The following is a 25,288-nucleotide window of genomic DNA, read 5'->3' on the forward strand; positions in this document are numbered from 1 at the left end:
TTTATATAAAAAAAAGTTCCTAGTAAAAGAAAGGAACATATTAAAATGAAACACATCTGTGTTCGTTTTCATTCTAATATATAGTTAATGTTACTCTGATATATTAAGGCACTAGGTTTGACAACTGCATCATGGTCATGTAAGATGCTGCTTAGGAAGCGTCATGAAGAAACTGTTGGTATCATCTTTGCAAATTTCCTGTAGCTCTAAAATTAGACCAAATAGTTTTTAACATGAACACCCGCACTATGCAAAAATCACACATTTTATTATAACTGAATAACTTTAGGGCTCAAGGCAACAATCAATGACCTTGTACAACTATCTTGCTTGACATAAAAATATTGTATAGCCGGGTGATGGTGTCGCACACCTTTAATCCCAGCACTCAGGAGAGAGAGGCAGGTCAATCTCTGTGAGTTTGAGGCCAGCCTGGTCTACAGAGTGAATTCCAGGACTGCCTCCAAAGCAACACAGAGAAATCCTGTCTCGGGGGAAAAAAAATTACAGTATAGATGGGAAAGTCTCCATGGGACTATATGTCAAAGAAAGTCACAATTGTGTTCAGGGCTTGGACAGCGGTACTGCAGCCAAGCAGGGGCCTTGATTCTTGGAAGACGCAAAGCTGCCCTCTGGGCCACAAGCAGCCACCTCGTTCTTCAGACTCCTCAGCACATCCCTTAGTTCTGTAAGGACATGGGCTGGAGTGCCCACTTGGGTGGCACTGACTTCAAAAGAACTGCAAAAGAAGGAATAAAGCAGTATCATTTGCCATCCTAGTAGCTAGCTTGATCCAAGGCCTAGTCACATCAGGACCAAACCCATCTGTGTAATTCTCCAATGGACTGAAGTGTCCTTATTAGCTCACTAAATCCTGGTGATAACCTTCATCTTACTGAAGGGTAGCATGGAGCAGCTTCCCAACCCCCGTCTCCAAGGAGTCATATAGAAGACCCATGGGTTCCCCCTGAAGATCAGGCTGCCCCTCCCCACCAGGCTCCCCAGTTCCTGACTACCTCCTGGGTGCACCCAGATCCATGCTAACCATGCTCACTCCTCCCTTTGACTTTTTACAGTTCTCACAACTGCGGGGTAAGGACAGGTGGCTATGGGAGAGTCCTTTGGGCCTCTGTCTAAGGTAGGCTGTGGACGATTCCCTTGAAACCAGTGTCACTGGGATCATGGGGTGATGAAGAACACAGGCTGTGGGTCACCTGGACAGCGTGCAGTCTTAGCTCCACCAGGCACCTGGGTGTGACTTTGGGCAAGTTACTTTGTGCCTCGAGCAGCTCATCTAGAAAGTGGAGGTGACCATAATACCAAGGTCACGGCAATGGTAAAGAGCTGACGGCAGAGCTGGAAGATGGTCCAGCCGTTAAGAGCACTGGCTGCTCCTGCAGAGAAGCCAGGTCCAATCTCTATCACCCACATGGTGCCCCACAACCACCTGTAACTAACGTTCCCGAGGATCCAATGCCCGCTTCTGACTTCCTCAAGCACCGGGCACACATGTACACACATGGACACACAACACTCACACACATAAAATAAAATTTACACAGAAAAAAATTAAAGAAACAAAACAAAACTAGATGGCATATCCGCGTCTGGTACCCAATGGAAGTCTGATGTGCCCTAACAGTCATTTGTCTACTTTGTACCAACATGCTTCTGGCTTCCCTTTTTTATGGGGAGAAGATGTTGTATATACTTTTATACTTTAATTCAGAGAGAGAGAGAGAGAGAGAGAGAGAGAGAGACAGAGACAGAGACAGAGACAGAGAGACAGAGAGAGAATGTACAGCTTAGGAGCTGGATGAAGGATGGGTACTGCTACATCCAGCTCTGTACATGCACTCCAATAATCAAAGTAGGATCTGCCACATGTATGTAGGCTTATATGGAGCTGGACACTGGATCCCGGGCTTCTCACATTCTAAGGTAAGCACTATGCCAACTGACGTACATCCCCAGATGCTTTTCTGCTTTTTAAAAAACGTTCCCCCATTATCAGTTTTGTTGTCTGGGGACTAAAAGAGCCTTCAGAAGCCATGGAGGGCCATCTTAGGGGCAATTAAAAGTCCTTTAAACTTCCCCCAAGGAAGTCCCACCACTCCAACCTGCCAAACAGACATGTGAAACCCAGTCATATTATCTGAAGGCTGGGAGGTAGAGTCACAGACAAAGCGTGTTCCACACCTCCCATCATTTTATAAATGTGTATATCCCAACCACAGCAGCACCTCAGGCCTGCCTTCCTCCCACGAAAGGGAGCCTCCTGTTCCTTTGATTCCAACAGAGTCTACACAGGCGTTTAGAGACTCAAGACCCACAGCTGACTGACAGCATCATGAGAAGACATTCCTTTGGCCTGTCTCTCCTGGTCCATCTGAATAAATCAACAGAGAGTAGTGTTGGTGTGTTATTAGCCTGTTTTGGTTTTTAGTAACCCCCATTTTAGCCAGAAGCAAGCAAGCAAGCTTTAAGTTTTAAGCTTAAGCAACCAAGGCAGACAAGACCATGTAATAGGAATTTAATAACACTGTCGTGTGCATATTTTTCCTATAGTCACCATCCATTTTATAGCAATTAACAATGATCTCCATTTATGAAAGAAACATTTCCCATGTATATGTGAAACTTCAAAAGGAAGAAAGAAAGAGTCATGTGGTGGTGGCGCACGCCTTTAATCCCAGCTCTCGGGAGGCAGAGGCAGGTGGATCTCTGAGTCTGAGGCCAGCCTGGTCTACAAAGTGACTTCCAGGACAACCAGGGCTGCACAGAGAAACCCTGTCTGGAAAAACAAAGCAAGACAAAACCAATAAAAAGGGGAGTTTACATTAATAAAAATGTAACACAGCTTTCTGACGCCCTCACTGGCCCAGAGATGGGCTGCTCACTCTGTTCTCATCAGTACAGCCGATGGTCATGTGAACAATTTAAATTGAATTAAAAAATTTGCCTACTCTTGCCAGATGTGGCGGCACACGCCCTCAATCCCAGAACTTGGGAGGCAAGGCAGGTGGATCTTCCTGAACTACAGAGTGAGTACCGGAACAGTCAGGGCTATGTGAGAGAGACTGTTTCAAAACACAAAAAAGGTTTCATACCCAGTTGCAGCAGCCACATTTACATATTCAACAAGCATGTGGTAAGTGATGCTGTGTTAATAGTGTGGCCACAGAACTTGTCCATCACCACAGAAAGGTCCACTGGGCAGCACTACTGAGAAGGCCACTCAACTCAAGCGCTACTCACCTGGCAACTGCTTCTTCCGAGGCAGTGGTCTTTTGACAGGCATGGCGGAGGGACATCCTGGGGGAGCAGGCCTCTTGGATGGGCCTACCTGAAGCAAGGGAGGGGGAAACAGACCTTTGGGGTTGACCAGTCCTGCGGAGAATGAAAAGCAAAGCGTAAACAGAAGGAACTGAGTGACTTCCCTTCATCTTTAGAAAGAGCCTAAGCGAGGAACAATCTGAACTCACACCAGGCTCCAACTTCTCAGACAGGATAGCTCCTCAGTGGTCCTGTCTAGGGCTAGGCAAACTAGAGACCAGCATCCAATCAGGTCCCTTGTCTGGAGATGGCCTTCAAGCTAAGGATATCTCCCCTGACCCTTAGTTTGTATGATTTGTTTTGTTTTGTGTGTTGTTGGTTTTTTTTTGAGCCAAGATCTGGTTATGTAGTCTAGGCTTGTCTTGGACCAACTGGCCCAGCAGTTTTAATATTTTAAACCACTATTCAAATATACATACAATAACCTGAATTTTGCTTCTTGTTCCCAAATCCTAAATATTTACCAAATAAACCTTCAAACGGAAGTTTGGAAATCCTGTTCTAATCCCAGTTTATCTGAATTCTCTGGTACTCACCCTCCCCTTCCCACAAAGCATTCTTCAAAATAAATAAATAAATAAGCCGAGTGGCGGTGGCGCACGCCTTTAATCCCAGCACTCTGGAGGCAGAGGCAGGCGGGTCTCTGTGAGTTTTGAGGCCAGCCTGGTCTGCAGAGCGAGTTCCAGGACAGCTAGGGCTGTTACAGAGAAACCTTGTCTCGAAAAACCTATAAATAAATAAATATGTTACGTGTGTATGCATATATATGTATGTACTCCGCCACATGGTGGCAGCTCATGCCTTTAATCCCAGCACACGGAGGCAGTGGCAGATGGATCTCTGAATTGAAGGCCAGCACTGGGAGGGGAGGAGGGGGCCATTCCTAACCATAAATTTAACTTGAAAATCAGGTGAAAAGTTTTGGGGGGCTGGAAGATGGTTCAGTGATTAGGAGCCCACTGGCTCTCTTCCAGAGGACCCAGGTTCAAGCCCCAGTACCCACAAGGTGGCTCATAGCCATCTGTTAACTCACTCCCAGAAGACCATACACTCTCTTCCAGATTTCTTGGGCACCAGACATGATGTGATACACAGATATACATGCAAAACACCCATACATATACTTTTAATTTTTTAAAACTTTTTTTAAAAAGAAAAGTCATAGTTTTAATCAAGACCCTAATGGCAAGTTCTTTTTTAATGTGGTAAATTGAAAATGTGCTCTTAGCAACTATTCCTCTCCAAATCAATTCAAGGACCAGGGAAGAATAGGAAAGACGGGAGGTAAGAGGGTTAGGGAGGTCACAGGGTTAGGAAGGTGAGGACCCAGGAGCGCTCTGTGGATAAACTTCCTGCTCTCGGGACAGAAAGGGCTCGGCCACCACCACAGAGGCTCCTCGGGTACACAGAGATTGGTGGTCAAAGTCAGCCAGGCCTGACTGGATGTCTGAACGTATGTGGTTAGACTTCAGTCAGGCCTCCTCCCAGGCGGAAGTGATGGGTCTGAGAACCCTTCCAAGCCAACAGGATCCGATCAGGACTGAGGTTGGCCATGAGAGCTCTCAAGTCTCTAGTGTTAAACTAACCTGAAGCATATCCATTCACACAGAAAAGGAGGACAGTGAGGCTGAAGAGATAGCTCAGTGGTTAAGAGAACTTGTTGCTCTCACAATAGACCCAGAGTTGGTTCCCAGAACACACGTGGTGTCTCAAGGCTGTCAGTAACTCCAGTTCCGGGGGATCTGATGCCTTCTTCTAAAACCTCAGTGGGCACCAGGCATGCACATGGTGCACATTTACACACGCAGGCAAAACACTCACATACAAGTAAAACTGATAAAACTAAAAAAAGGAAAAAGAAAAAAAAAAAGCCAGAGTAAAGAAACTTTACTTTAGAAGACTTCCGGCATTCAAAAATAAAACCCTCAAAAACATTTGAAGCTAGGGTAGGAATTATAAGAACCCAGTTCAAACAGCTCTAGCCCTGGCCATAAAGCTCAGCAGTTTCTGTGTCTCATCCAGGAGGAAATCCAAAGCACATCATCTGGTCCCCAAGGAGAAAGACACGCGAGAGGAGATCTGCTCTGCATGGCAGACGAGCACTGACCTGGTGCTGGGAGCAGGCCAACTTCCTGCCTGTCTCCAACGAGCGGCTTGATAGAGCAGCGCGGAAGAGGAATATCAAGTAAGGGCCGGGGGCCAGAAACTGGCAGCAGAGGAGGAGGCTTGCTCACCGTGGGGGTGATCTGGCCCTGAAACGAGGGAGGCATGCTGCTGGCTGATGGATCCCGAGTCTCGAATCCTGGAAATGTAAAAGGAATCAATGGTTAGCAGAAGCCTGCAGTCCAGGCCAGTGAGCCTTTCGGACTATTCAAGAAAGTTTCACTTCTGCGTGCTTCTTTCCTTTTACTGATTTAGAAGATCCTGTAACAAAAAGAAACAGAGCTGTCATGTTCTATCTTTATAGGTTCCACCCACCCCGAGAAAGTAAGTATAATAATATCTAAAACTAAGCACTCTCTCTCTTGTCAGATGAACGAGTCATTAAAGCTGCGATGCATCCCAGGTGTGCGGCACAGCAGCTACCTTTCCTTGGAAGGGACAAGTGGTTATTATTTTTGTCTCACACACTTCACTCAAACCAAGCTAACCAGAAAGTTACTACTTATTCATTTATTTATTGGCTTTTTTGAGACAGGGTTTCTCCATGTCACCTTAGCTGTACTGGAGCTCACTCTGCAGACCAGGTTGGTCTCAAACTCAGAGATCTACCTGCCTCTGCCTCCCAAGTGCCAGTATTAAATGAGTGTGCCGCCAGGCTCAGCTAGAAACTCATGACTTTTAAAGGTGAGCTCATGAATGAAATGCTCTTTAAAATCCTCAAGACTAGGAACCATACATATCTTCATGCTTACCCCATCCATCAGTGTTGCAAGCATATCAGTGTTAACAAAAAATGAAGCCCAGAGACAGGAGGGAGGAACTGGCATTGCCATGTGCAGACAGAGGTCGTTCTACTTACTACAAATTTGGTTCAACATATGAAAGTAGAAAGGGAAACACCAGGGCTCATGGAAGGGTTTAAATGGGATGGAGGCGAGGGGAAGGAGTAAACAAAACTAAGGATGGAGGTGAGGGAAGGAATAACCAAAACTAAGGATGTATGAAAAAGCTGTCTGGAAACCGATTGCATTGTAAAGCTAACTTAAGGAAAAAAAAAAAAAAAAGAAAGAAAAGGGCTGCCAAGATGACTCATTGGATAAAACACCTGCTGCACAAGCCTGGGTTAATCCCTGGAGCCCACAAAACATGGAAGGAGAGAACCAACTCCACAAAAATTACTTCCACATGCATGCTGTGGCACGCTCATGCTCTCTCTCCACACATCGTGCTCGTGCATATAACAAATAAACTAAAAAGTCTGAATGGATGTACCGTCAATGGTTGGGTAATGCTGCTCTCTAAAGCTACCAGTTATGAAACGGAAGTCCCGATGCTAGGTGTGGGATACCTACCTCCCTATGTGCTATTGGCGAGGGAGCTTCCAGAGGCTCACAAAGGAATATAGGTTCCCTTGGCTGCCTAGCAGTTAAGGTTCTACTGCTGTAGGTACACACTGTTGTATGTTGGAGGATGCAGAGAAATCAAGCTGGTACAGAGCCGGAAGCTTCTCCCTTGATGGCTAGCTTCCACAGAGCTAGAGGCTGGTGGGATAAAGTTATCAACAGTCTTACCCAGTCATGGATCCTGCAAACTGTAACACTGACCAGCCAGGCAAGATGTGCTTACCCATGCCACTAGGGTGGCTTGAAGGTTATAGGGTAACCAATTGCTTGATGATTGGATTTAGGACCTGCTCTACAGGAGGGAATTCATGACTGATACTATAAACCTGGTCAAAAACTCATGGTGCTAGCTGGGAGGGCACAGGCCTTAGGGAAAACCTACTGTTGTTTGACTAAATGGACACATTGTCAAACTGCCTTCTAAATATTTACGTTTATACTCATAGTTAGTGCTGCTCTCAGTCTTACACGGAGAAGCTTTAGTTAATGCAACCACTCAAGACTGGTGAAGGTGGTGAGAATGAGTGAGTGTGGGTGCTCAGCCCTAAATGGGACATCTCTGTATCATTCCTCCCACCCATCATCCCTCAGGCTCGGGTAGTCATGGAGGAAGGGGCAGAAAGAAGGCAAGAGCCACAGGAAGGGAAACGGCGTTGAGTAGCGCTGTCTCCAGAACACGACACGGCTTTTGCACTCACAGATGCATAGTAGATAGATGCGGCTACCCAAACAAGACTGGGCCAGCCAATGCTCTACCATGGATTGAGGAGGGGCTCATGAGGCCCCACACCTCCCTGAGGAGCTACAGGCAGTTAATGGCTGCTGGGGAGGAAGTGAGTCATTTTATTTCAGTAGTGTAGCTACTAGTGAGCTGCTTGTGTTCCAGTAAATAACCCCACACTCATACTTATGCAAGCAACCCTACTCAGACTCAGCAAGGCACAAAACCAGTCATGAAAGCAGCTGGGGGTCTTGCTGAGAGAAAGGTGAGTTCAACAGAACTGAGACAAGGGGATGAGAGGGTAATGAAGTGTACACAATCAAAACTCATTATGTACATGCATGACATCAAAGAGTAAGTCAAAAATTGTATTTTAGGGCCAGCCAGCAATAGCTCCGCCACCAAGCCCGACAACTGGGATTTAACCACTTGGACCCACATGGTAGAGAAAAACCAATTCCCACAAGTTGCGTTCTGATCCACACCTGCACATACATATAACAATAATAAATGCAAAAAGAAATTACCATAACGTCTGATTCAAAAGAAACTCAAAAGAAACATTTTAGTCTATAAAGGTTAGAAACTTAAGAGTGAGATGGGCGTTGATGGTGCACAACTTTAATCCCAGCACTTGGGAGGCAGAGGCAGGTGGATCTCTGTGATTTCAAGACCAGCCTGGTCTACAAGAACTAGTTCCAAGACAGCCTCAAAAGACACACAGAAACCCTGTCTTGAAAAACCAGGCCCCCCCCAAAAAAAACCCATAGTTTTCGTGCACACACGGGTTTATAGAAAAAGGATTCGCCTACTAGAGTCCAGAACTCAGAAGGGAAGGGACGACACCACGCACCTTGCAGTTGCTCTTTCCTGACCGTTAGGTAGTCCATGATCAGGCCCAGCTCGTCACTGTACAAATGCTTCCCCTCACGCAACAGGAAAAGAAGATGACAAATGCTAGACGGAACCGAGTAACTGGCCAGGCGCTCACGGGCCAGGAAGTCATCCACCAGCTCAGTAGCCCTCTGCGAAATCCCAGCGCTTTGTCCAGTGAAAAATCTCTTCAATTCTTTAGTCACCAGAACCAGTGCATCCTCCAGGGGCATATGCCGATGTACTAGAGAGAAGAACAAGCAGCTTTACCATACAGGGGGCCTCTCTCTCTCTCTGTCTCTCTGTCTCTGTTTCTCTATCTCTCTGCCTCTCTCTGTCTCTGTGCCTCTCTCTGTGCCTCTCTCTGTCTCTCTCTGTCTCTGTCTCTCTGCCTCTCTGTCTCTCTCTGCCTCTCTCTGTCTCTATCTCTGTCTCTCTGCCTCTCTGTCTCTCTCTGCCTCTCTCTGTCTCTATCTCTGTCTCTCTGCCTCTCTGTCTCTCTCTGCCTCTCTCTGTCTCTCTGTCTCGCTCTCTATTTTAAAGAGATATTCATAAAATAAGATAACAAGAAAAGACAAGTCAGAAGACGGACAGCCCGCCTGCAAGCTGTATCAGCTGTCTTGGTCTTTGATATGGGTGAGGTTCTGAATAGAATGACTAGTACCCTACACAGCAGGTGCTCTATTTGATTTCAAAATAGACATTTCTTATTGAAAAATTATACAAAGGCTAGGCATAGTGGTGCCTGCTTTTAATTCTAGCTCTTGGGAGACAGAGGACCTTTGTGAGACGCCAGCCTGGTCTACACAGTGAGTTCCAGGACAGCCAAAGTCACATAGAGCAGTGGTCCTCAACTTTCCTCATACTGTGACACTTTAATACAGTTCCTCATGTTGTGGTGACTCCAGCCATAAAATTATTTTCATTGTTACCTCATAACTGCAATTTTGCTATTGTTCATGAATCATAAATATCTGTGTTTTCTGATGGTTTTTAGGCAACCCCTGTGAAAGGGTCATTTGACTCCACAAAGAGACCGTGACCCACAGGTTGTTAAGAACCACTGACATAAGAGACCGTAACCCCCCCAAAATTTTAAACTAAATATATATAAATTATTAGAAGCAACAGCTGTAGGAATACATGGGATAAGTGTCAACAAAATTAACTTTAATTATTTACTTAGTGTCTATGTATGTGTAAGAGTGAGTTAGAAAGAGGGTGCGAGTGTTCAGGAGCACAGGTGCAGAGGAGGCCAGGGGACAACTTTCCAAAGTCGATTCCCCCTCTTCTCCTTTGTGTTGAGGCAGGTCTCACGCCTATCACTGTATACTGCATACTCCAGGCTAGCTGGCCCACAAACTTCCGGGTAATCCTCTCTCTTTACCTCCCGCCTTGCCATAAAAAGTGCTGGGAATAGAGCAAGTACTTTCACCTACTGAGCAATTTCCTGAGCCCAGAAATTCTTAAAGAAAAGAAACCCAGTTTTTTTGTTGTTGTTGTTGTTTTTTGTTTTGTTTTTTTTGTTGTTGTTGTTGGTTTTTTTTTTTTTTTTTTTTTGGTTTTTTGAGACAGGGTTTCTCTGTGGCTTTGGAGGCTGTCCTGGAACTCACTGGGTAGTCCAGGCTGGTCTTGAACTCACAGAGATCCGCCTGCCTCTGCCTCCCGAGTGCTGGGATTAAAGGTGTGTGCCACCAACGCCCGGCTAGAAACCCAGTTTTTAAAAGACCAAATTGTCACATCAAAAATTAGAAATGAAAGTCAAATGTGATACCACATGTCTAATCTCAGCGCTTGAGAGGCAAAGATAAGCTCAACATCATCCTAGTCTACTCAGCAAATCTGTTTGAGACCGTATCTCAAACAAACAAAACTCAGAAACAAGTGGAAGGGACAAGAGGAAATAATGGGGAGTGAACATGGCCAAAGTACATAACAGGCTTGAACAACGTCATTATGAAATCTACCACTTTACAATGACACACACAATAATGGAAGACGAAGACCACAGGACAAGGAATGGAATGCGGAAAGGTGAAGGTGCTCTGCTGGACCATCGCATCAGGATGCAGTACTAAGAGGAAGAGGATACCCAGAAGAGATGGGCAGGGTTAGGCTGGAAAGGACAGCCGTGGAAGCCGAGGGGTTACAGATGATAAGAAACTGCTAGTCTTTGCTACATCCTTAAGAGCCTATTTCTAATCGTGTACCTGACAGGGTTAGCACACAGGGCTTCCAGGTTGGTGCAGCCATGCAAAGAGTAACCCACAACCTCAGTGGTCTTGCAGTCTCTGGCAAGGCCCTGTGGGAATTTAGGTCTAGTCGGGAGTACTTTAGAAGATAAATACTACACACACAAAAAAATATTCTAGACCTAAAAGTAGCTTCCCCATGCCTTCCTGGGTGTAGGCAATACATAGATGTCTTCCAGTCTCTTCCAGGTCTGTCTGGGGAAGATAACCTCATGACAGCTGCCTCTCAGATGGAGTCCTACCCTGAATGGCCTGTCATGTATCACTGTGTTCTGAAAAAACTCCAAGTCAGGGCTCTTCAGAGCTGTAGGGGCCATGATCATATTTGGCTAAATCTTACACTATGTTTATTAAGGTTACATTTATGACTATATTACATGTTAGCCTTCAGGCTTTAAACTTCACCGTGTGGCTAATTTCAAATACTTGGCACAGAGGCCACATACTTATTATAAAGGATCCTGAAAGAGAATAGTTGTGATTGCTTTTACTTTTAGTAAAAACACAGCTCATCAGAGAAAACAAGGCTCTCTTTACTTATGATCTGGATTTAATAATTTAGGGATAACAAATAATGTTCACATTAACACTATTCTGAACATAAAAAATAAATCACCTCTGATTTCAGAACATATTGAAAGTAGATTTAATGCTTTTTGAAATAATGGTGATTTTTTTGTTTTTGTTTTTTCTCTGAGACAGGGTTTCCCTGTATCCTTGACTGTTCTGGAACTCACTCATTAGACCAGGTTGGCCTAAAACTCACAGAGATCTTCCTGCCTCTGCCTCCCAAATGCTGGGATTAAAGGCATGTGCCACCACTGCCTGGAGTAATGATTTTTTAAAAATTAACACTCAACAAATATTCTACCTATTTTGTGATAACTTCCTAAATGATCTTGCATGATGTCAACATTTAAGTAACGAAACATAATTAGTCCTTTTCACAACTGGTTCAAATTAACCTTTTCCCTGGAGAGTGGGATTTGTAATTATTGAAAGAGTGTGTTCTTTACATTTCTAGAACTTATGTGTATAGTAACTGTGATTTTTGCCTCCTAAACTACTGAGTACAGAAAAATCATAATTTTATACTCTCCAGTGTAGTATTGAACAAAAGCTGGACGGTAGGCAAAAGAGATGCCATGGTCCTACTAAAACTGTCCAGCCTTCCCATGTCAGAAACAAGAGCTTATCAGTTTCTCCCTTCAGACTTAATGTGACAGTTGAATTTAGAACATTAACCCTATATTCGCTTCTCTACCAGTTCTCGACGTTAGGGAGAGAAATAAACCCTAGCTACTAGTGTTGCATGGGCTCCGTTCAAGAGAAAGATCTTCTAACTACTGCTGGGACATGTGACCCAGAGTCTGTAGGAGAAGCATGCTCAACTACTACTGCTAACCAGAGCTAAAAATGAAGCCAGGTATACAGAGCCTGGGATACAGGAGACACTTAATGCATCTAGACTGAGCAGAATTGTGTAGGGGCTTCTGAAAGAGGACTAGAAAACTCAGTAGGTCTGGGTGACAGAGAGGCAGGGTATGGAGGAGACTCCCATGAGGCTCTCCCTGTGTCCAGGAAGAAAAATGCCACTTTTAGCCTCCAACTGCAGAGGACAGGGTCGAGCCAGGAACAAGAAGAGCACATTTGACCACAGTGGAGAAGATGAAGGATGTGCTTTGATGTGTGCATCTGCCTAAGCTTGTAAATCAGGGAGCACAGAGGGTATCACTTTTACTGGGCAGTGGTGGTACATGCCTTTAATCCCAGCACTCGGGAGGTAGATCTCTGAATTCAAGGTCAGCCTGCTCTACAGAATGAGTTCTATCCTACTCAAGACTACACAGTGAAACTGTCTCAAAATCAAACAAACAAACAAAAAGGTGTGTGTGTTAATTTTCATGTATTCTAATGAATGCTGTAACAAAGAAATGGATGAGAAAGCACAGAAAAGACATACTTAAAAAAAGAGCCGAGCAGTGGTGGCACACGCCTTTAATCCCAGCACGCGGGAAGCAGAGGCAGGCAGATCTCTGTGAGTTCGAGACCAACCTGGTCTACAAGAGCTAGCTAGTGGGGCTGGAGATGGCTCAGCGGTTAAGAGCACTGACTGCTCTTCCAGAGGTCCTGAGTTCAATTCCCAGCAACCACATGGTGGCTCACAACCACCTTGAATGAGATCTGGTGACCTCTGCTGGCAAGCAGGCAGAAGACTGTATACACAATAAATAAATAAAATATTAAAAAAAAAAAGAGCTAGCTAGTTCTAGGTCAGTCTCCAAAGCCACAGAGAAACCCTGTCTTGAAAAACCAAAAAAACAAACAAAAAAACAAACAAACAAACAAAAAAAAAAACAAAGGGTTTGGGTCAATGGCCCTCAAAGGCCAGAGTGTTAAAGATTTGGTCTCCAGCCACTGTGTTGAGAAGCAGGGTCCAGCAGGACAGAGTCAGGTCACCAGAGTGCACTCTGGAAAGGGACACTGAATCTGGTCCCTAGCTCCTGTCTTTCACGCTTATGGTCCAGGTAAGCAGCTTTCTCTGACACCACTGCTATGACGGACCCAGACTCAGCAGGACCCAGCACCATGGTTCTGTATGAACTCAGATGGAAAACTAAGAAACTGGATCACAAAGCTTCTCTCTTTTTAAGTTGATCATCCCCCCCACACACACACACATACACACACAGTGAGGAAAAGTAGATTAATACAAAGTTTAAGAGAATCCTTGAGACCATCAAGAATATAAAAGCTGGTGGTAAGATCTGGCCAAAGCCTCTACAGATGGCAATCTATTATATAACATCACGGATGGGATATTTTAGGCCCTTTTGTATTTGAGACAGGGTCTACACAGCCCAGACTCCTGGGCTCAAGTGACCCACCCTTCTGCCTCTGCCTCTCAAGTTCTGGGACTAAATGTGGAAGCCCACCATACCTGGCTGTGTGATCCTTACATAGATGCAGTAAAGGTGATTTAGCTTTCAGCTTTCATCGATACACAGAAAAAGTACTTTCTTCCTCAACTAAAAGCAGTTCAGCTGCAAACACGAACCTTCAAAGTATGCCAGCACACAAAGAAAAGGCAGGGTTGTCTCTAAAGACGCTTTTAGGACTGACACTTACTTTTGATGGAGTCATGAAGCATGATTACGGTACAAGAGGAATATTTCACATTAGATTGCTCCACGAGAATACAAAAGGGGGAACCGTCATCTTTAACATCCTGCAGTGCGCGAGTGAGGTCCGATTCCGAGACAAGGTGAATTGTTTCCACTACAAGACCACGATCCTGCAGGCGGCGGCCTATGGCTGTGGCATAATCCCTTAACACGCGCACACACACGCACACATAAGCAGGCACGCACGCACACACACACAAATAAACAAATAAAACACAGGTTACTTTTCATTTTAATAGAAGAAAAGAGTCCACACCACCACCACACATTTAAGCATGCAAACAGTAAGGCAATGTTTTTATTTTATTTATGTTAGTGAAGTAAGTCTTTTCTGAAATTGTAAAATCCTTTATAAGATTGACTATGTATATAATTTAGTAAAGAAAGCAAACCAGGCATGGTGGCACATGCCTTTAATCCCAATACTTGGGAGACAGCAGTAGGAAGATCTCTGTGAATTCAAGGCCAGCCTGGTCTACATATGGAACTACATAGCACAGTTGGGGCTACACCATGAAACCCTGTCCCAAAACAAAAAACAAACCAGACAGTAGAGGCTGCGCTTTGGTTTGGTATACTGAGTACTGTGCTGAGTAAGCATGATGAGTAGCCTTTTTAAAAATGGAAGCATTTGCTAGGTGGTGGCGCACATCTTTAATCCCAGTATGGCAGAGGCAGAGGCAGAGGCAGGTGTATCTCTGGTTCAAGGCCATCCTGGTCTACAGAGTGAGTTCCAGGCGAGCCAGGACTGTTTCACAGAGAGACCTGTCTTGAAAAACAAAAAAACAAGTGAGAAGACTGCTCTGAAGAACAAGACAGTCTTCACCTCAAGCGTCACTTCTATCAAGAGGACTCTTTTCCAGGGAGAGCACGAGTGACACTGGAGTCAGACAGCATTCACCAATCATTAACCGCTTTGGGTCAGAAACCCTGGAGTGATTTCATGTCCTGCTTCCTCAGCCTCCATCCTCAGTCAATCTACCCAAGCCTCTCCCTGAGCTGATGTGGCCATTCTTACCTAGTGATTACCAAAAACCTGCAAAGCCCTTAACTAGCATTCTCAGACCTAGCAAGAAAAAAAAAAACAAAAAAAACCAAAGTAGTAAGAGCCAGTACTTCAACCCATCTAAACAGGCTCTACACACACTAACCTTCAAACACCCGTTCTCTTGCCAAGCTCATTCATCATCCCTCGATGATCGACTCCCCCTTTCCTTCTGCTATCCCTCTGCCTTTCTGTTTCTTGGTCACGTTAGTCCTCAGCGCAGAGGCTCAAAACAAGTGACATTACTCTTTAGCTAATCTCTGAACTATGGTAACCCACTCTTCCTCATATGAATATTCAGCTTCTGGTGGGATAAGCCCTTAGTACATTTGATCTCTCTCTTTTAAGACAATCTCATGTAGTGCAGGCTGGTTTAGAACTCACTGTGCAGCCAAGGATAATCTCAAAATTCTGATACTCCCGTCTCCATTTCCAAGAACCGGGCTTGTGAGAGTGCACTCAGGGAGAACCACTCTTATAACTGAGCTATCCCCTCAGCCCTACATCCGCTCTCCTAGCTGCTGTGTGTGTGTTTTACCCCGTTACACAGCACCTCTCACAAACAGGAGATGTTAGTGAATTATACTTACCTATAGCTTTACATGTAACAAGTCAGCCAAATGCATGTTTCACAGAACTAAAGATTATTAGGGTGACAGGAAAACATGTTTCTGGTCACTTATCAACGTATGGATGATTTCAGAAAATAAACTCAGGAAGAAAACAAAACAGTTCATACAGTTCATGTTTGAAAGTCATCACAGAAAGAACTCACATTAGATGACATGAACTGAAAATTAGTGTTTTGCAGCATAAAGGAATGAATCAACCAACCAAAGTATCACTATAAACATCAAAGTGACAAGAGAGCAAACAGCATGCCTTGCTTACAGGGCACCAGCAGCTGCAGACACAATGCGGCTGACATAACTCTTGGCTGCATCCACTCCAGTGTCCTGATCCATGGCTAACTGCCAGGCCATGGAACGCCAGGCAGGAACTAGGCAACATGTGAGGAGTAGCTTCTAATGCCACTCTAGATGGAGAGGAGGAGAAATGCAGTCTCAGACAGTCTTCACTACAAGACTGCCCTCAATTAGTGCTGGCCGCCCCACTCTGCTGATGGGAAGACAGCCAGAGCATCAGGGTCATGTTTAGTCCAACAAGCAGCTGGAGTCAGCCACAGTTCTAAATGAAATACAAGATGATCCAAGTCAGATATATGATACTTGCTACAAATGCTAAGAAGGCTAACCTAAGGGCTGGGCAGTCGCTCAGGTGGCAGAGAACTGGCCTGGCATGCACGAAGCCCTGAATCTCCAGCACCACATAAATTGGGAGTTTATGCCACATGTTTACAATCCCACTTGGGAGGTGGAGGTACAGGTTCAAGGTCATTTTCCCCTAGATAGCACGTTTGAGGTTAGTGTAAGCTATATAAGACCATGTTTGGATGGTTGGGGGGTGGGGGATGCTGAAGAGATGGCTCAGAGTTTAAGAGCACTGGCTACTCTCCCAGAGGTCCTGAGTTCTATTCCCTGCAACCACATGGTGGCTCACAACCATCTATAATGAGATCTGGTGCCCTCTTTTGATGTGCAGGCAGAACATTATATATACATAATAAAATAAATATTTATAGGGAGAGGGACAAAGAGGAAAGAGGAAAACCAAGCTAGCTAATGTAACCCAGCCATTGAAGCTCAAACTTTTGACAAGTACTTGGGAGATTAAGGCAGGAGGGCTGCCACAAGTTCACAGTTAACCCCGGGGCTACACAGAGACCTTGCCTTTGGGGAGTGAGGGGGGAAACTAATTTAGCCAAAGACTAATGCAGTGACCAGGCCAAAGCAATCTTGTGGCAAAATTGCTAAATGTTGAGGCAGCAAACCTCCTGCACATGCTGAGTCTTCTCCACCTCTAGGCTCAAAATCTGTTTAAATTACTACATGGTCAAATTAATCCAGGGCATTTGTGGACATCTTTCAATTAAAGAGAAACTCATCATTCGACTGTAAAAGGGATGGCCCTCTCCCACGCTGCGAATGACCTCATTTCTTCTCGCATACTGTCTCCCAAGGTCCAACCTGAACACCCTACAGATGAAACAGACTCGTGATTTTGCTTCTGAATGGTGAATAAAAATTCTGAGTTGCTGTAAGATTGCAGATTAAAAAAAGAAAGAATGCAGAAGAGGAGGAGGAAGAGGAAGGCGGCAGCAACGACGGGCCATGACTAATCCCAGCACCTGGGAGGCAGAGGCAGGCAGATCTCTGCCTCCCAGGTTAACCTGGTCAACACAGTAAGTTCCAGGCCAGTGGAGCTATAGAGTCAGACTAAAAAAGAAATGTGAGAAAGCTCAGCACTGTCTTAATAGAGTCATGTTTCACATACGGCTGGAATCATATAGTAGAATTCCGTGCATTGTAGGATCCGTTGCATCATGTGGTGAGTGGTATGCCAAACAGACATAAGCCAGGGGCGCAGCTGGTATCACTCATGAAATCACTGTCATTAAGATAGTGGACAGCACAGCACAGAAAAGTCCCCATGCATGAGATGCACACAGCCTAAAAGGGTGTGTGTGTGTGTGTGTGTGTGTGTGTGTGTGTGTGTCCAAGCAATAAAGAAAATCTCAGTAAGACAGGGATCTGGAAATAATGCTCCTACTTCCAATTAGTTAGGCTGGCAGTGACATTTTGACAATCTTAAGGGAATGCTCCTAATACCCAAGACCGCACACTTAAATCATAATGTACACACACACCCTCATTTGGTAAGTTAAAAAGACATAAAGTCACCTCTGGTTTGTGTCCATAGAGACAATGACGCAATCTGAAGGTTTCTCTCGATCCCATGTTTTCTGGAGTGTTTGGTAGAAGTGCTGGAAAAGCGCCTCTCTCTGAGCATCCCTGCCATTGGCGAGATCTGAAAAACAGGTGCACTGGGGCTTCCGCATGACCGAATCTCCATCATGCAGGGCGGCCTTACAAAAGTAAAGCTCAGTACTTCCACAACAGTCAGCACACTGTAAACAGTCTTGACAGAATTCTTACCTAGCTGAAAGTCCTGGCATTGCTCAATGTAATCTTCATTCCTTTTTAAATAATCAACCACATTCCCTCGTAACTCTTCAGTACTGCTGGAAATATGAAAATATTTTCTCAAATTTTGCAGATATGTTTTCCCTCTGAACACGCCCCCACAACATAAAAACCCAACCCAGATCACCCAGTGCAAGCTGTAGTCACCCAAGACAGCGACTGCTTAGAAATGTTACCCAATGCCGGTGGTGGTGCAAGCCTTTAATCTTAGTACTCGAGGCAGAGGCAGGAGTATTTCTGTGAGTTCAAGGCCAGCCTGGTCTACAGAGTGAGTTTCAGGACAGGCTCCAAAGCCACAGAGAAACCCTGTCTCGAACCACCCCACAAAAGAAATTCTACCTAATAATCTATTCTCATTTTAGAGCATTATGTGAATCTAAGAGTTTCTGCCATTTCTCATTCATTTCTTCTCATATGCTACAATAAAAAGTGCTAAATGGAGTCACTATCCTTGTTAAATAAGATGCAAATCACAAAACAACCAGACTGACTCATGCTTACAGCATTCAGTCTGAAGGAAAGGAAATGCTTTTATAAAAATGTTCACCTGTGAAAAAAGGTGCTCACTTCTATACTTATAAGGGTCTTTGTTAAATACAGGCAAACACGACGCCTTGAGCTTAGCTCCCACACTCCTAAGTACTCCTCGGCTCCCTTGAGCAAGTTATGTTCCCTTGTTAAAAGCGTGCAAAATAGTGCACAGATGCTGGTTAATCTATTAACCATCCAAAGTGCTCCCGTTCGCTGTGATTTAACAGAGGAAACGGGGAATTGGATGCACTCTGTACCCTAAATCAGGCACTTTTATTGCAGCTCCCCAGTATCTAGATAGCAATGTTTTTGTCCACAAGGAACATCCTGCCAGGGAGAGAAGTCTCAGCAGGCAGCAATTAGCTGCACTCCCACAAGAGGCCTCACCCACAAGGCAGAGCGGCACTGGATACACTCTGTCAAACTGACTGCCCTGTGCACTGCCCACAAGCATCAATCCCAGGCTTCTCCTCTTGGGCTTTGGGTTAGGCTCGTCTCATCTACCCTCACAGTAGACACAACTGTGTCTGAGTCTGAGACTCGCCCTGCTTCCTGGAGGATGCTGCACTCCACACAGTAGACATAACTGTGTGTCTGAGTCTGAGACTCGCCCTGCTTCCTGGAGGATGCTGCACTCCACACAGTAGACACAACTGTGTCTGAGTCTGAGACTCGCCCTGCTTCCTGGAGGATGCTGCACTCCACACAGTAGACACAACTGTGTCTGAGTCTGAGACTCGCCCTGCTTCCTGGAGGATGCTGCACTCCACACAGCAGACACAACTGTGTCTGAGTCTGAGACTCGCCCTGCTTCCTGGAGGATGCTGCACTCCACACAGTAGACACAACTGTGTCTGAGTCTGAGACTCGCCCTGCTTCCTGGAGGATGCTGCACTCCACACAGTAGACATAACTGTGTGTCTGAGTCTGAGACTCGCCCTGCTTCCTGGAGGATGCTGCACTCCACACAGTAGACATAACTGTGTGTCTGAGTCTGAGACTCGCCCTGCTTCCTGGAGGATGCTGCACTCCACACAGTATCCCCTCCTCCTCACCTGCTGCAGCTTTGTCTGCTGCCTGCACTGAGTCCAGTTATCCCAAGTTACCAGCTTTCTTTAACCCTGGCTGTATTTGCTCTCCCTAGCTTTCCCTCAATCTTTGTATTCCCCCTCTCTCTCCTTCTCTTTTTCCTTTTTCCCCTCTGTTCCTTCCTTCTTCTTGGGAGAGGTATTGTCAAACCCAGGGCCCCACGCATACCAGACAAATACTCTACCAGAGTTACACCCATAGCCCTATATGCCTTCTAATAATAAAGTAGAAAGTAAATTTCCTTGCTCCCAACCAAGGAAATAGAGGAGATTGCAAGGTGTCCCAGAAGGTGCTGCCTACACCTGGGCAGTCTGGGGCAAGCAGCAGAAGATGTGTACCACTGCCTAGGCTCCGCTGCTTGACTTTCTAGCAGAAAAAGAGTTTATCCTCAGCTGTCTCAGGCTCCTTACTTCTGATTGGCTGGTTGTCCAGTTGTTTTGAGGAAGGGTCTTACACTGGTCTCTAAAGTACTCTGTAGCTAAGGATGGCCTCAACAGATCTCCCTTCATGCCCTATGGGCTGGGGTTAGAGGTATGCTCCTACACCAGCAGCTAAGTTCCTCCCTTCTAAAATGGAAACTATTAACAGTGCCTGTCCAGGAACTCCAGGAGCTGACATGGCAAAGCCCAGAGAATGGAGCCTGAGGCAGAGTGAGCCCGCAAGGGAAGCTGACCACTGTTATCCACTCCTGCCTCTAGACTCCTTCCAGAGCAGACCAGAAATGCTCTCCTTCAGAAGGTAACCTAACAGCGCAGGCATTCTAGATCTCTTTCAGGAAATGGTGCCTGAGAGAAACTAACCCCTATTAACAGGCATTCCTGAATTCTATATTTCCAAGCTCTCCTGAATTCTATATTTCCAAGCACTTCTGCACTTGAGGAAGCATTTTTCAATTTTGAATTATTAATTTAATATGTCACAAAACTCATCTCTAATGGAGGCAAAAGGGAGGTCTTGTCAAAGTTCATACACATAAAAATCAATTCAAATACAATGTAAGGAAACCTGTTTTTACCAAAACTACACAGAAGGCTCCAAGGTGAGCAGCCAGAAAGGCTACGCTGACTCACCTGCTTAGAGGCACTCCCTGCTGAATACAGAGGAGGGAAGGAGGGGACAGAAGAAGGGCCTTGAGAGTGGGGTGCACATGCTGCAGGGCAATAACCATGAGTCACTAAAGGGAACGAGAGGACAAGGCACCCTGCCCTAGCTACAGCTACTTGAGGCTCACACAGGAGGATCACTTGAGCCCAACACTTCAAGGCCAACCTAGGAAACAAAGCGAAATGTTGTTTAAGGCCAGACATGGTGGTGCATGCCTTTAATCCCAGCATTTGAGAGGCAGAGGCAGGCAGACCTCTGAGAGCATGAGGCCAGCCTGGTTTATGCACAGCTGGGGTTATGGAGAGACCCCGCTTCAAACAAAGGCAGACCCAAAAACCTGGAACAGTCTAACCAAAAGATCTCACTTTAATATCATATGCTTTTGTATGTCTATCCGTTCCTCGGTTTAAAAAAATAACTATCATTCTTATGTGTACAGTGTGCATATGTGATGCCCACAGAGGCCAGCAGAGAGTTGGGAATGGAGTTAGAGATAGTAGTGAGAAATGATGTGGGTACTAGAAATCAAACCTGGGTCCCTTCTGGAAGAGTGCCAGTGTTCTTAACTGCTGGCTTAACTCTTTAACCCCATTTTTTTTTCAAGTTTGCTTTTTTTGGCTTTGTTTTTTTTTTTTGACACAGGGTTTCTCTGTAGCTTTGGAGCCTGTCCTGGAACTCACTCTATAGACCAGGCTGGCATCGAACTCACGGAGATCCGACTGCCTCTGCCTCCTGAGTGCTGGGATTAAAAGTGTGCACCACCACTGCTCAGCTTCCAACCCAATTTCTAAAACCAACTGACATTTATTTTTGCCTCTGAAGTACTAATTTGTCTTGCAGTGAAATAAATTATCTTTTTTGAGCATGTAACAGCAATTAGACAGTAGCAGAAAGTCACAAATAGAAGAGTCACAGGCCACCCAGAGATGGCTGAAAACTACCACACAGACCTGGTGACTGAGGCCCTTCTGGCCAGGGGTACACTGCAGTTAAGAGTCCAAATGACTATGGAGAGGTAAAAGTTAAAGTAGAGTGGTTAATATGATCAACTTGACCCAAGGGACTTCCCAAAAGCAAATATTAATAGCACCAATTTCAGCGAACATCTAGATCCGCACAGTAAGAACACATTTGCATTACTACCTAAGCTTTTAGCAAATTGAGCCACAACAATAAAACCTCACCTCAGCCTGTCTTCACACTCCTTTAAGTAGCCCTCTTGGGGAGAATGAGAAGTTGGCAGAAAAGGTTTAGATGGCTTACTGCTAAAAAACAACAAAGACAAATTACACTCAAGAAGAAATTATTTCCCATAGTTCATACATTAGTTTCCACAGTTCTGGTACACTCAGAGGTGATTAAGTCTTCAGTAAAACTGGATTTCAAAAACTTGAACAATGGCTTTTTTCAAGAATCTCTTTTGTCAGAAGCTCTACTCTATTCCTTAATACCTGTTTCTATTTTTGCTCAGTGTGTTTGTTCAACTGCTTCTGCAAAGTTGGCAACTGAATGTGTAGCTCTGACAGAGAAAAGACCACTACAACTCACCCACAGAAGGGCTTCAGCTCAAGTCTGAGCTGCCCAAGTGGACAAATCTGCAAGTCTACATGCAATGCCAGAAGTCTCTGCAATTATCAATTCTAGAAACAAGCACCACTGGTTTTGTTTTAAGCTTCTTTCTGATGGCTGCTCCACCAGCACTATCAAATTTCCAAGGATTCACTGCCACCTGGATCATACCTGACACTCACTTCATAATGCAGCTCCTGGCTGCGTGCTCCAACTCCAGTGTGAACCACCTCCTCTAAAGCCGCCGTACAGTCACATTCCAAATACACTCTGACACACACAGCCACCATCTGCCTCATTTAAGAGATGTGGTACTAATATGGATTGAAACCTAAGACAAAAAGGGCCAAACCTTAGGAGACGATGCTTGCTGTAAGTTGCTAGCTAAGAGAACCAAGGGTTTTGACAAGAAGATTACAAATGTGGACTGAGAGGGTTAAAGAGTTAGTAGAAAACATTCCCTTCCCCAAAAGGATGGGCGCAGATGCTCCACTCGACCCTCTTCTCAATGATCCTAGCCAAGTTTGAAGGCCACGAAAAGGAATAAGCAGATGGTTCAATGTGAGCAAGTCAAAAGGAAGTTGCATTTGCCTTATTCGGCTTCCTAGCAACTAAACCAAATGATGCCAAAAAAGCCAGCCGGCTCTAAGGAGCAGCACTGCAGGGTATTGGAAACCCAGCGGTCGGGCAGAGCAGAGAAAGCCTTAAGACACCCCCTCCTGGCAAAACAAATCCTTTGCCCACTAATACCCTCCCTTCCCTGTAACTCCAGCTCAGTCTACCTGCCCGTGCTGAGGGCAACCTTTCAAACTCCACTGACATCAGCAGAGCAGACTGGCACTACTTTCAAAAACTTAACTCGCTACTTGTGCATTGGAGGAAAGGCTCCATACCCTCTCAGCACACTTCAGCCAGCTGGACACAGGATTCTGCAGGCCAAAAAGACAGCATCCTTGCCACCCATGGTCACACGCTGCCGAGAAACTCGGGCGGTGTTCACAGGCCATGATCCCAGAAGCCTAAGAGCAACCCTACAGGAGACAGGGTGTGCTCCAATCTTCTTAAAAACAGACTGAGTAGCCAGGGAGCAGACCAGAGGCTTCCCTGAACAGGCTGAACTGCCTTGGTGAGAGTACCTACGCGGACACATGCCATATCCCCATATGTGCAAAAGATCAAACCACGTCCTGGATATTATTTAACAGTGCATGGTCACCCTGACCAGGCAATGCAGTGTAACTAGTTAATATCCATTAAAACCTCAGTTCCAGCTGGGCGTTAGTGGCCCATGCCTTTAATCCCAGCACTCGGGAGGCAGAGGCAGGCGGATCTCTGTGAGTTCGAGACCAGCCTGGTCTACAGAGCGAGTTCCAGGACAGCCTCCAAAACAATACAGAGAAACCCTGTCTCGAAAAAACAAACAAAAACAAAAAAAACCAAACAAAAAAACCTCAGTTCCTTTCAGTCAGTGATGGGTAATAAGTCAAATACTGTTCAACAATAAGCAGAACTAATAAATCTGTTTTAATAAATAAATAAATCCTCCCAGATGTTCAATAAACAAAGATGTTTCGGTGTATTATATCGAATCCTTGTAACCACCACACAAGCTTCAGCTTGCACACACACTGACAAGGCAAGACAAGGAAAGTAAGGCTCGTCTTGCAGGATTCCACACAGCTACAAAGCCTAGGTTCAATTCCCCATGGGTCAGACTCTAAAACTCTGACTTCGTTAACCAAGTCTTGAAAATGCATTGTTTGTGTGTGTGCATGAGACATCACGAGTGCATCTGTGTCACCACAGACATGTGGAGGTCGGAGGCTAATTCTCTGGAGTTGGTTCTCAATGGCTGCTGCTCTGCTTACTCCATGTTAACTGGTCTTCAGGCTCCTGGCTAATGCTCTCATCTCCACCTCCCATACTGCCACAGGAATGCTAAGATTACAGACACACAGGCCACCGCACTCAGCTTTTCTCACATGGATTCTGGGGTTAAATTCAGGTCATAAGGCTCACACAGCAAATGCTTTTACCCACCGATACACGGCAATAACATTCCCCATCCCAACTTCTTTTAATACCTCTCCAGCCCAGTACTCCAAGTCAGCAAGTTGTTTTTGGTTTGGTTTTGTATAAAGGAAAGGGAAAACTATGAAAGGCCAAGGAAGAGGGGTGAAAACACTGTCATTTTAAGTTTTTATGAAAAGTAAACTAAAATAATAATAATAACAATAACAACAACAACAATAATGATAATAATAATAAAATCCTAATCTAAGGGCCTGAGAGATGAGGGAGGCTCCACAGGGCACTGTGCTTGTCTGACCTCTCTTAGCCAAGGGATACCAAGTAGGAGCCTTTGGTCTAAGAGCAACTTAAGACTGGATATGAGTGGGGAAGAGACAGAACTCTCACTGTAGGTAGGCAAACAGAAGACTTTCCTCAGAAGGTAGCTTGACAGTTTCTTAAAAAGTATAATAGGAGCTGGAGAAATGGCTCAAACAGTAGAATGCTTGCTGCACAGCCATGGGGCTGACTTCAGTCCCTAGCACTTCTGGGGTTTGTTTTTGAAAGCACTGTTTAAAAGGGGGGGGGGGGCAGATGGAGAGGCGGCTCAATGGTTAACAACACATACTGCTCTTGTAGAAGATGCAGAGTTGGATTTCCAACCCCCTCTTCTGGACTCCATGGGCACCCGACTCACATGTGTACATTCCCACACACAGACATAAACATTTAACTAAACTTAAAATAAGTCTTCATTTAAACAAACAAATACCCCCTACCCCACAAAAAAAAAAAGAGAGCAAAAGCAAAATAGCACAGCTGAGCAGGGCAGCATGCATCTGTCATCTCAGTGCTGAGGAGCAGCGACAGTAGCATCCTTAGGGCGTGCGGGCCATCCAATCC

At 45.2% G+C, this 25,288-nt stretch overlaps 1 protein-coding gene across 9 annotated transcripts in view; it reads right to left on the bottom strand.

Moving 5' to 3' along the window:
• Positions 1-244: 244 nt before the first annotated feature.
• LOC110342650 (nuclear receptor coactivator 5-like) overlaps positions 245-25,288 on the bottom strand; it is a 55,400-nt gene continuing 30,356 nt past the window's right edge. For 2 of the 9 annotated variants that reach the window (XM_040735365.1, XM_040735369.1), the window contains exons 3-10: positions 21,991-22,068; positions 18,035-18,120; positions 17,780-17,906; positions 13,878-14,077; positions 8,477-8,740; positions 5,444-5,638; positions 3,259-3,390; positions 245-739 (exon numbers count right to left, since the gene is read on the bottom strand). In XM_040735365.1, coding sequence (XP_040591299.1) covers positions 681-739; positions 3,259-3,390; positions 5,444-5,638; positions 8,477-8,740; positions 13,878-14,077; positions 17,780-17,906; positions 18,035-18,120; positions 21,991-22,068 — 1,141 coding nt within the window. In that variant the 3' untranslated portion in view covers positions 245-680. Of the gene's footprint in view, positions 740-3,258; positions 3,391-5,443; positions 5,639-8,476; positions 8,741-13,877; positions 14,078-17,779; positions 17,907-18,034; positions 18,121-21,990; positions 22,072-25,288 lie in introns of all 9 variants that reach the window. The other 7 variants (XM_040735363.1, XM_040735368.1, XM_040735367.1 and 4 more) reach the window with 4 other exon arrangements.

The sequence above is a fragment of the Mesocricetus auratus genome, unplaced genomic scaffold, assembly GCF_017639785.1.
Source record: "Mesocricetus auratus isolate SY011 unplaced genomic scaffold, BCM_Maur_2.0 Super-Scaffold_100045, whole genome shotgun sequence".
In the NCBI taxonomy this organism is placed as follows: Eukaryota; Metazoa; Chordata; class Mammalia; order Rodentia; family Cricetidae; genus Mesocricetus; species Mesocricetus auratus.